A 13,121-nucleotide genomic window follows, 5' to 3' on the forward strand; every position below is an offset into this window, starting at 1 on the left:
GAGCATAAAAGGATAAAGGGATAAAGTAATTTATTTCGAATTATTTTGCAAGAATCCTGCAATTTATATTTTAGGCTCATAATCCGTTCATGTAAAATAACCTCGGAATATTTTATTTAATGCAAAATATGCAGTGGTTCTGTTCACTTTACTAATAGCCAACAGAACCACCTCAAATAATGCTTCAAAAGGCATTTAAAACAAAAATTTAAACGCCAATAATTTGGGCTTTTCTTTTGTTTCAAATATAAAGCAAATTTTTATTATATTATATTATATTATAAAATGGCCACCCTGTGCAGGACCAACTTAGGCCCAACTTAGAATTTGTCAACGGGACTGCCAAGGTAGGACCATCATAGCAGGACCAATAATCAATTTAGGCATATCACGGTGATTTAGTACTGACGTGATGAATTTATTTATTTATTTGCCAAAAGTGTTATTGATTAAGCAGGATATTTTTATATCAGTAGCAAAATATAGAGTAATTACCAGAAAAACTCATGGCCTTGGAAAGTTTTTTCCCGAAGTAGGGCAAATCCTTGCAAAATCATTACACCCTTGAAATGGCCCATCCCAGTTTTCCTTGCCAGGCCCACGCCAGAAACATGGTTAACTGGGAAGTGCCATGCAAGGACCAGGTCATAATTTCTGCACGGGATTATTAATATTTTATAATATAGTAGTAATTGGAAATAATATTAAAAAATATCACAAATTTGTTGTTTTAAATTTTACAAAAAAAATGTTAATGGAAAAAAGTGTTTAGTTTTGAGAGGGTGTTTTAAGGAAAAAAATTGAAAAATTTTTTTTCAAAAATAAAAATTTTTGAATTTTTTAAAAACTCAAAATTTGAATAATTTTGATATTTTTTGAGAAAATTAACTGCCCAATGAACTTAGGCGAGAGTTTACAAATTTGGAGTCGATTAATTAAAATTTGTTCGTTATAGTCGGACAAATTTTTGTCTACGTACATACCCATTTTTTGGCATCAGGATGTCGCAAAACGATGGTCCTAAAGTTTTGAACGTTCAAATGAACAACGATTTTTTTGTCACTTCTTTAAATTTGATACTTCTTTGAATTTTATTACAAAATAAGTTTTTGCGCAATAAAAAATTAATTATTATCTAAATAAGTGTTTAATTTATTTTATTTTTCATTTTTAGTCTAGTAATTTTTGGAAAAATTTAAACGGAAAACAAATTTCGTTAATTTGAACGTTCAAAACTTTGAGAACATGCAAAACGTGGAGATTTATAGAAATTAAAAAATGTTAAAAATCGCACAAATTTAATACTTCATTGTGATGAGAATGTAAAAATTATTTGATTCAAATAACCTACTACTTAAGTGTTATCAAATGAATATGTATTTGTATTAAATAATTATTATTAAAGTCAATTAAATTGTACTTGTTCCAAGTAAAAGAATTATTGGATCAAATAAAAATTATTTGGTTCAAGTAAATATTTATTTGATAATGCACGAGTAATCGGTTATTTGAATCAAATAAATTTTCATCGGGTGAAAAAAGTCGATCATCATTAATGAATTCTTCAGAATCATTTACTGTTTTCTTTAACCTATCTTCACAAAGTCTAGAATATAGAGATCGCCCTGTTAGGCGCTTCGTTAATTCCAAAGACAACTGATTCCATATTTTATCATCTTTACTGACTAATTTTCCATTTTCGAGAAAGATTTCAGTTTTTCTTTTTTTAAATAACTGTAGCAGTTCGTCTTTGCTAACCTTTCGTTTTCTTCCCGGTTTAGGCATTTTTCTTTCCATTGATAACTGGTCAAATTTCTTTCAAAACTGATGAAACTTATGTTTTTTAACAATATTGGTAACCAATATTGGTAGGTCAAAGTGGGAGGTCAGCCAATAGAGTTAACGAAACGTTTTTCGCGGAAAAGCGTCTGGGTTCAACAATCCGTCTCAGTGGAGTAAAACCCAAAAAAATTTATATTAAATTTTTCATGGATGCCACAAATCAGGTAAACCAGGAAAGTTACAAAAAATCAAGGAACATTCAAAATTCAAATCACCATAAATAAAAATAGAATTTTTTTATTTTCGAAAATAAATAAAATTTTTTAAAGTTGGTATTTGCAATTGAGGTCGCTCTAATGGTAGTCGGGTAGCAGTGAGCGCCTATGGGCCGCTCACTCCTACCCGGCTACCATTAGAACGACCGATCCGTGCGTCGAAGTCGTTATTTGATCGGGACTCTCAATTGAATGTTTTTAAATAATTGAATTTATAAAGAAAGTCGTTAAAATTATTAAAAAGTTTTATTACACAATATTAAACTTTGCAAATTAAAAAGTAATTATTTATATATAATAAATATTGAATTTTTTTTATTAATGTTCAGTAATCATAAAAAATATTTTAATGGAGAAAATTTGAACGTTCAAAAATTTAAAGACATAAACTTGTATTAAAAATAATTGAATTTTCAAAGAATTTGATTAAAATTATTTGAAAAAAGTAACATATTGGAATAACAAAAATTAAGATGTTTAGAAATAATAAAATTTCAGGTGATTTCAAATTAAAAAACTTTATTAAAATTTTTGAAAAGAATAAGTTGATAAAAATGTTGTATTAAAATTTTTTAAAGAAAAATGAGGTGGTGCTGTTGGCTATTAGTAAAGTGAACAGAACCACTGTATATTTTGCATTAAATAAAATATCCCGAGGTTATCTTACATGAACGGATTCTGAGCTTAAAATATAAATTGCAGGATCCTTGCAAAATAATTCTAAATAAATTACTATATCCCTTTATCCTTTTATGCCCTTTTTGGCCCTTTACTAAATTTCATTGAAAATTAAAAGTTTGTATGGAATCTTGGAGCCTAAAATGAGCCCAAAATTTTGGTAATAAAAAAAATGATTTACATGCATTTTTAAGCATTTTTGGTGGTGGTTCTGCTGGCTATAAGTAAAGCTGACAGAACCGTGTATATTTTTTAAAAAATCAAAAGCTCAAAATTCGGCTATAGGGCACTAAATTAGCCCTAAATGAGCCCTTAATTTTGCAATATATAAAATATTAATTTTTTGATTTGGTTCTGTCAGGTTTACGTAGCTAATAAATTTATTTATTTAACATTATAAATGTTTTATTTTATTCATATTAAGTAAAGTAATTTACAAATAATTTATTTAATTAATAAAATTTATATCGTCAGATTAATTATTAATATTAAAATTTATTTTTATTTAATATTTTTTCTTTTAGTATCAAATTATTCGAAACGATAAACAATTAATTTGTTTAAACAAGTAAAAGAATTTTAAAAAATTAATAACAATAAGCTAACAAAACCAAATATATAATTGGAAAGATTCCTCTAATTTAGTTAACAAAAGCGACAAACATTTTAAGAAATAATAGATACATCGAAAAAAGTAATATATCTCAAAGTGAGAAGAATTTTCCTCTCGTTAATTACTTTTTCGATTTTATTGTCAATTCACGAATATTTATATCTAAAATGGAGGATTTTTTTTTCTTTATTTGAGAATATTTTGATTAAAAAATAAATTTTAATTTTTTCTCTTCGATTGAAATTATTCATTTACATTTAAGTTTTATATTTAATAATTGAAGTTATTCCTCTAAAAATGAAACAAATCTTTGGTGATATTTATTAATTTCAATTAATTATATATTTTAATGTACTAGTTAATTAACTTAAATTTTAATTACAATTTTTGAAATTCTAAAGTTGCAAACAAGTCAGAAAGTTACATATTTTTGAACGACTTTTGCAAAAGAGAACTAAAGTACGGCATACCAAACTCTCACTGCATGGATTCTTGCAGGTGTTTTCATCGATCTTAAATTTCTTGAATAATACAGAAATATGCTTATTTAAATCAAAGATTAGGTGGGAAATATTCTATACCACGTACAGGTACACAATCATTGATAAATTGACACCAGCGACAACTTTCGTCTAGAGCGTAGAAACTATAAACTAGAATAACCTACACTTTTTCTACATTAGGTAAAACAGAAAAAGTTCTACACTTCTAATTGAGATATCTTGAATTCGAATTTTCCTACAGAAACATTCGTTGATAAGGGAGAGAACAAAGAGAGAAAAATAATAACAGTCGACAATTAACATTAAATAATTTGATAATGAAAATTTCACAAAATATTCTTCATATGTTGCCACCCCTTTATAGAATTATTTACATTTCATGAAATAAATTTATAACAAACTGAAACTGAAGATTTCACTTTTTTTTTATCAAATTCGCATTGGCTTTAGATTAAAATTACCATTATTGAAATAAATTGTGACGTTTTGTTTTATTATATCAATTGACTTTGAAATGATAACAAGGAAGAGAAATTATTCCTTTAAGTATATTATTGTTTAAAACAAATTTTCAAGGTTATATATTCGTAAAGGTTTTTTTTTATTTATTTATAATTTAAATTTCATTTCACTGTTTTAATAAATGCACTAGGTGGAATAAATTAAAATTAGAAGATAAAAATGTCAAAAGCACATTCTTGTTCTTTTGATTCTGAATGATAAGAACCTTTCCCTATCATGCTGATTTACAATATTTTTAAATTATTCGCTTCTGAAATTTTTCCTTGCATATGGTATTGTTTGCAATATATCAATTATCACTCTTATTTAAAAAAAAACTTCTGTTTAAACATGACATTCGACTACATAAATGATGGAAATTCAGTTGAAAATTTACATTATACAATATGCCTTTCAAAAATACTGCTCTCGGTGTTTTGTTTATTATCTACAATATTATTTGTGGTAAGGTGGATATTTTTTTTTGACATTAATTTTTTAAATCTTTATGTTAACTATTGTAACAGCTCATTGATTAGAACTTTTATTTATTTGTTTAAATAGGAAATGGAGAACCACCACAAAAAATTACTGGTGGAGCATACACAGTAGAAGATGAATTTCCTTATATAGTTTCACTTCTTAATGATGGTTATCATTCTTGTGGTGGAGCTATTATAAGTCAACAACATATATTAACAGCAGCACATTGCGTTTATAAAGCAATCTATCCTTACAGTAACTTAGTTGTTGTGTCGGGAACAAAAAGTTTATTGCAGGGTGGAGAAAGGCACAGTATAAGTAAAGTAACAGTTCATCCTTTATTTATAATGAGTAACCAGTATTCTTTTCCTAATGACATTGCCGTTTTAAAGGTAAATAATATTTTTAAATTATGTAACAATTTAAAATAATTTTAATTAATAGAAAACAAAATTTAAGGTCACACTGGTATTGTTAACCAAAATAATAAAAATTATCCTCGGGTGACAGATCGAATGATCACACAAAAAAATTAATAACAAATTTTAACGACTTAATTTTTTCGATTACTCAAAATAAATCGGTATAAAGGGGGATTCGTTAAAGAGAACTGCAAGAATTGTTACAAAAAATAATTTAAATCAAGACAATAAATTCACAAAAAAAAATTACAAAAGATAAAATTTAAATTTAATTAAAAATTTTTGATTTAAAACATAATTTTCAAAATTAAAGATTAAAAATACAAAATGGACAAAACAAACGATAAACGTTATATTTGTGCTCTCTTGTCACGGAATTCCAAGATCGATGAAATAATTAAAAAAAAAAAAGTCAATGAATTAGAAAATCAATTAATAACAAATCAAAAAATCTTTAGGGAATGATCAAAACACATAAAAAGGGGAAATTAATAATTGTCATAGCGTAAACAAATATTAATAGGGAAAAAGGGTCAATGGTAAATTTCTAATAAAAGCACATTTAAAATAAAGAGGAAACACATAATTAAAACATGTTGAAATAAGTAACAAATACAAAATTAATAAGAGAAATTCAGAAAAAGAAAATCAATTTCAATAAAAATTAAAAATATCTGATAATGCCAAAAAATTAAATTAATATAATTTTTCTCCTCTTTGCTAAATTTTAAAAGAAGATTCTCACTAATCACAAATGTTTGAAATAAATAGATAGATAAATAGATTTTTGTTATTTAGTTACCACCCAAGCAGCACGGTATATTCCCTGAATATCCGTTGAATACCACAGTGGAATATTCTCATGATCTTCTAGGAAAATCAAAATGTCCGCATCATGGGAATATTCCTTTAATATTACCCTCAATGTCACTGGAATATACCTGAATGTCACTGTGGAATATTCCTGATGTTATATAAATGAAATTAGAAATTTAATAGTCTCTTCTTCATTATCTTCTAATACATTATTCTGTCAAGACTACACGGCGAAAAAAGAATTGTTGTAGTTACTAAAAATTAAGTCCACACAACAATTGCAGATTGTCAATATAGAACTAGCAGTTCTATTTGTTTTTGGAACAAAATAAATTGTTAAAATAGGATTGTTATTAAAACTATTCGGATTGTTCGGTGAATCAAACAGAATTGTTTGATGAACAAAGAAAATTATTACGGAACAGTTAAAATAACAAAAATAAATGGTTAAATCGGAAATACAATTTGTTGTGTCAACAAAGCTTTGATCCGTTTAATAAAATTTGTTCAGTTTCTTTGCCTTCTAAAATAATCGTTAGCAGATTTCCGTAGGTCATATCACCACTTTCATTTGCATTAAAATCTGTGGAACATGCAGCTTTTGAATCAAATTCTTTGACCTGAAACCAAAAAATTATTTTGAGTTGAAATTTGTTGTTAAATAATATTTAATATACATTTTGTATTTTTTAAGGTGAGGTTATGTTCAATAATAACCGAGTATAACTTACCGATAAACGATGAAATTGTCTCTTCATCCATTCACTACACTTGCAACAGATTTCTTACTTTAACCGGATTCATTATTTAACAGCACTTTATCATTTTTTTAAAAAACTTATAATAAAAGCAAAAGTGGCACATGTGCCAGAAGCAAACGACGCTACGATCTGCACGCCAGTTTGCGAGAATTCAAGATAACCACGTGACATGGAACAATAAACTTGTCAGCTGAACAAATCCGGATTGTTCCACCAGCAATCTGCAAAAAGTTTGCTTCTGCAACTGTACGGATTCCAAAAATTGTTTACACCACATTCCCATTTTTCTCCGTGTATGTCACAAAACACAATGGGACTGAATCCAAAAATTGTACAAAATTCTTGTCAGGTTCGTATGGCGATTCAAATGGTTCTCATGCATTAGGAGCTTCGCGTATAGGAGACGGAAATCTAGTTGAATTCTACCAAGGTTTATATCATATTTATAAAATTCCAATATATTATAATAAATAACGGATATTATTAGGCCATGGATTTTTAGGAATATGGAGTAGGTTTCGATCATCTGATTGGTCGATGGATAACACATCATAATAGGCGGTAAAATTTGAAATATTTTCTTAAATCTCGATAGATAATTATTATTTTCAAAAGATAATAGACGTTCCAATCATTCTTGAAATAAAATTATAATTTCCAACGATGACTCATTGAAATGGAATTAGGAATCAGGAAGTTTACATAAATGAAATAAATTTACAAAATTAATAAATAAATTTAAAATTAATTATACTAAATCTTTGAATATCCGCTGCAACCTGCAAATATTTAATAAAATTTATGATAAACGCGAATAAATAAAATTTATTTAACGAAATTTTAAAAATAAATAAAAAAATAAATATTGTGAATTGCAAAATTTTTATTAATTTTACATTACAGCTAATTCCGAATTAGTCCTGAATTTTAATCAGGAATTATTGTACTATTTTTTTTAGCTATCTACGCCCATAATATTTAATGAACACCAAACATTGATACAATTACCAAGCTATAATCCAATTGAAGGATCTCAAGGGATAATTGCTGGTTGGGGTTATCGATCAAATTATAATAAACAAGCATCTTTATTTCTTAACAAAGTTATTGTGGAAATAATGCATTCAAGTACATGTCAAAAGTACATGGGAAATCAATTATATTACGAGCAAATATGTGGAATTTATTCTAGAGGACAAGGCACTTGTAATGTAAGTCGTACAAACTGTAGATATATTAACTAAAAAAAAAATTGTTTTTTGTAAATTTTTTTTTTACAGGGTGACAGTGGTGGTCCTTTAGTATCAAATGGACAAGTTGTGGGTGTTGTATCGTGGGGAAGTGAACTGTGTGGTGTTGGCAATCCAGACATCTATACTAATGTTTATTCATATATAAACTTTATACGTCAACAAATGATATAAAATAGTTTATATTGTTGGAAATTATAATATATGTTATATAATTAATAATCAGTAATTTATTGACAAAATTTTCAGTTATAAGGCACATGAATAAATAGAAATTGTAAATAATCAGAATAATAAAAACTATATTAAATTATATATAAAAGCAATTCATTCTCAATGAGATTATATAAAATTTAGTTACATACGAATATGGACAATTTGTTTTAGATCTTCATAATCGTCGTTCTTATATATGACTAATTATGTAACAAATGTTAATTTAGGTTTTAATAAATTATTGAGAGGAGCTGTTACAGACATAGAAAATAGTAATTTATCTTTAAGAGATAAATTTAGAAAAATTACTAATGGATTTATTAACGGAAACATGATGTCAGCTTATATTAAGGAGCTTATCATTGTTTGTCATTGCCATTAACTAGATGCAACAGTGCAGAAATAAACATTAGTACTGTTCCTTTAAATCAGAGTTTTAATGTTAAAACCAAAATTTTTTTTTAAAAAATTAATTAAATACCAATGCAAGGAGAAAGAGAAATAACCGAAACTGATCAAAATTTCAGCGGAATGCAATTTGGAGATTTACATCAATTTCCTCCTGTCATAGAGTCATCTAATATTTGTATACAGTTAAATATATTAAAATTTTTTAAATCAACAGAAATTATGAGCTAAAGGGAAGATAAATTTTTTAGCTGTTGAAAAATAAATGATTTAGATTATATGACAATAAAGTAGGCAGAACAATCTGTTTTTAATATACGTCTGTTGCTTAGTAGCAAATTAATTTTGCTGTACCTGTTAATTATGCATAACAAAAATTAACAAAGAAAATACAAACAACAAATAAAAAAAAAAGTAACAATATATTATTGTCTGTAGAAATATCATAGAATGCCAAGTGTACAGTGTAAATAGTCGTATATCTCAAGAACTCATTACATGAAGAAGGCCAAAGCACCTTAAAGCGACCGTCTATCTTGCGTCTCGCGGATAACACCGTTTAAAATAATTTACAATCTACTGATGATTGTTTCTTCCAATGGGTCCGTTGAACCACGAAACATACGTGTCACGATAAACTCTATATTTTCCAACGATTAATTTACTTTTTTATTACTACTATTGACAAGTGGAACTTTGCTCTTACAAGACTATCTTCAACTTTTTCTTGTGATTTCTAAAAATCAATAAAACAACACCGTGAATAAAAGAAAGGTTCAAATATTTAATATTTGTGAATTCTTTATGGAAACCATTATTTTATGATAAAATGTATATCACTTAAGACTTTTTTTTTAAATCTTACTAAATTCACGGTGCGCCAGAAGGAAATTTAATTAAAAATGGCTTGACAACACAAAATTCTTTTTGATTATAATTCTTAGGGCCAGTTTCACCAACTCCGGTTAAAAGTTAATCAACGATTAAAGCCAATTTAACCGCTCATGATTGGTCGGTTAGAGATTTAATCGCTGATTATCTTTTAACCGGAGTTGGTGAAACTGATCCTAAGTGATTCAGTTGCTGATTAACTATTAACCGGAGTTGGTGAAACTGGCCCTTAATTAATTAATTTATAATAATTATTCCATAGATATTAATAATTATTATTCCGCATAGAGAAAAATATAATGTTTGTTATCAATCAATCAACCTTACTTTTGAATTTCTCAATACTGTTTATACTTCTAACGTATATTTATGAAATTTAATCTATTTTTTGAATACCATCTATTTTCATGTCCACCTTAAAAAATATTATCGACTAAATTCTTTTGAAAGAATTATTATTTACAAAAATTAAAAATAGAAAATGCTTTCTTAATTGAGACGTATGAGAATATATGTTAAGCTATAGAAAGAGATAAAGCAAGTTATGACACATGTATTAAATGTTCTCCTTTTGCATTCTTTCTGCATATTGATAATCAGTAGTACTAACATTAATTTATATTATAGACTTCTTCTATTAGTATTTGCTTTATCTTTTTTAGCCCCTCTCAATATTGAAAATAATTTATATTGAATTATTAAAATAATTAATAAAAATAAAAATTCTATTTTTACATTGTTTTTTTATTAAATATTAAATTGTCACTATCTTGAAAGCAATATTTTATACTAGAAAATATGCCAATTTAAATATTATAATAGAATCACTTTTACTATTTATTCATATGGAGAATAGTAAAGGGAAATTTTTTCTAAACTTCGTTTGTTATTTATTTACTAGCTTGTTATATTGTTTTGCATTTGTTCTATTTAATTAATGAATATAGAGAATAATAACAGCTATTTGTTTCTTAACCTTCGTTTAGTATTTACTACTTTTAGTCAGTGTTACATAATTTTGCATTTGTTTCATTTTAATTACGAATATAGACAAAAAATCATTAAAAAAATCCATATTTTAATAAACACAAAGAAAATATAATTTTGCAACATAAATACTTATTCTCGGCTACTCAAATCAAAAGGGTAGAAAGAGGGGATTGAAAATTATGGCTGAAAAGATCAAAATAAAAATTTTTATTTGAAAAACATATCAGTAAATTTTATCAAATAATTACAATTTAGTAAAACATTTTTAATTTGAAATACAATATTTAGAATCAATGAAGAAAATTACAAGATAAATAAAAACAAACGACAAATGTTACGTTTGTGCTCTTTTGTCACGGAATTCCAAGTTAATTAAATAGACAACAATATATATATAAATAATGTTGTTAATATTAATGCTTAACGTAATTCATATACATTATTTATTTCCCAATATAATAATTGCAATATACAATACGCATGGTTCTGTCTTCTGTTCTGTTAACCAAGAAGTACAAGAAATAACTAGATGGGCGACTCATGTAGAAAAGTCATTTCCGGTGTGAGACGCATGAAAATCCCCTAAACTTCATATAACAGAAATGCCATTTGACAGAAATTTATATAACAGAAATTTTATTGGACAGAATATTTACATGGCAGACAATTCATATAACAGACTTTTCATTGGACAGACGTTTGATTGGACAGAATTTTTATCGAACAGAAATGTCACTTAACAGAAATTTTATCTGACAGAATTTCCATTCAACAGAACATAAGTATAGCAGAACTCTCATTGGATAGAATATTTACACGGCAGACGATTCATATAACAGACTTTTCATTGGGCAGACGTTTGATTGGACAGAATTTTTATCGAACAGAAATGTTACTTAACAGAAATTTTATCTGACAGAATTTCCATTCAACAGAACATAAGTATAGCAGAACTCTAATTGGTCATAATTTAACTTTTGCATCATACATTCTCATCCCTGCTATATTTTTAACTTGTCGGTACAGTAGACGTAGAGGTCAGTAGTTGCTATTTCTTTCTCGCCCCAAAGTTTGAATATTAAATAATAAAACTAATATTTTATTTCATTATTATTGATAATGAATACCTAATAATTATAAGTAAATAAAATATTAGTTTTATTATTTAATATTCAAACTTTGGGGCGAGAAAGAAATAGCAACTACTGACCTCTACGTCTACTGTACCGACAAGTTAAAAATATAGCAGGGATGAGAATGTATGATGCAAAAGTTAAATTATGACCAATTAGAGTTCTGCTATACTTATGTTCTGTTGAATGGAAATTCTGTCAGATAAAATTTCTGTTAAGTGACATTTCTGTTCGATAAAAATTCTGTCCAATCAAACGTCTGTCCAATGAAAAGTCTGTTATATGAATTGTCTGCTATGTAAATATTCTGTCCAATAAAATTTCTGTCAAATGGCATTTCTGTTATATGAAGTTTAGGGGATTTTCATGCGTCTCTCCGGTGTGCGTCAGATTGAAACAGTGGTCGCCATATTGTTCATTCCCTGTTGTATACTCATCAGGGTTGGGAACGTAAACTATATGAGGTTTAATCTGCGTGGTTCTTTAAGGTGCTTGTATACCTCACCGATCCCGAGTATACTTCCGTCGTGTACCATTGGAGTAAAAGAAACACAATTATCTTTTGTCTCTTTTACTCCAATGCTGCACGACGATAGAATACTCGGGATCGGTAAGGTATACAAGCGCCTTTACATGTACATTTTACATTGGAATATTGACATTGGAATATTGACATAAAAAGAAAAAATATATTTTATACAATTTTTTCATCCTTATATTTCATAATATTCTTTTTTATATTTACAAATTAGAAAAGTCTTTAATATTTCTATATACATTTCTTTAAATTGAGAAACCAGTAAGAACAAATTTAAATTAATAAATTAAACAAAATTTAAATGTTGAATACTTTAGAATTTATATTATAATTATTAATTAATTAAAACAATTATTATTATTATTATTAAATATTTGATTTATCCCTCATCTGTTGAAAGTTCTTTGTATTTAAGCAATCTTTATAAAAATAACATTACTATTATCGATTTTTTTATATAATAGATAAAAGAATTTTTAGAACAAAAGTTAATTTTTTTTGTTTTTGTTTTCAAACAAACATATTTTTATGATAATCTATTTCTTGTGTGCAGCTGAAAATTATGGAACTTTGATCACATGTGAGGAGGACCTAGATCTAATTGCTTAGTAGTCTCGATTGATCATTAATTATCTAAGAAAAAATGATAATATAGGCGAACTTAACCCCGTTCCGGTCTACAGGGGTCCCTGTTTCACCCTCGGTTCACCGATTTCTAACAATTGGTCGATCGAAGTCTAGCTCTATTATTTTCACTTATATATATTATCAAAGCAATGAGGAAAAACTCTATCAGGGAAAGAGATAAATGAAGAGTGATTTGAGAAACTAAATTCTATTAATAATGTAATTACAATGAAA

At 26.9% G+C, this 13,121-nt stretch overlaps 1 protein-coding gene across 1 annotated transcript; it reads left to right on the forward strand.

Moving 5' to 3' along the window:
* The first annotated feature begins 4,696 nt into the window (after positions 1 to 4,696).
* LOC127278093 (trypsin-like) lies at positions 4,697 to 8,406 on the forward strand. The gene is made up of 4 exons (XM_051299625.1): positions 4,697 to 4,817; positions 4,917 to 5,227; positions 7,794 to 8,045; positions 8,115 to 8,406. The coding sequence occupies exons 1-4, from the start codon at positions 4,760 to 4,762 to the stop codon at positions 8,256 to 8,258; spliced, it is 765 nt and encodes a 254-aa protein (XP_051155582.1). The 5' UTR covers positions 4,697 to 4,759; the 3' UTR covers positions 8,259 to 8,406.
* Positions 8,407 to 13,121: the final 4,715 nt, after the last annotated feature.

The sequence above is a fragment of the Leptopilina boulardi genome, unplaced genomic scaffold, assembly GCF_019393585.1.
Source record: "Leptopilina boulardi isolate dan_hultmark-lab unplaced genomic scaffold, ZJU_Lbou_2.1 LbouV2_195, whole genome shotgun sequence".
Taxonomy (NCBI): Eukaryota; Metazoa; Arthropoda; class Insecta; order Hymenoptera; family Figitidae; genus Leptopilina; species Leptopilina boulardi.

Bases quoted from the DNA above. Each gene is read 5' to 3' on its own strand.
- LOC127278093 (XM_051299625.1), top strand. From the start codon at position 4,760: ATGCCTTTCAAAAATACTGCTCTCGGTGTTTTGTTTATTATCTACAAT. The intron at 5,228-7,793 runs GTAAATAATATT...TATTTTTTTTAG, and splicing joins ATGACATTGCCGTTTTAAAG to CTATCTACGCCCATAATATT. The intron at 8,046-8,114 runs GTAAGTCGTACA...TTTTTTTTACAG, and splicing joins GAGGACAAGGCACTTGTAAT to GGTGACAGTGGTGGTCCTTT.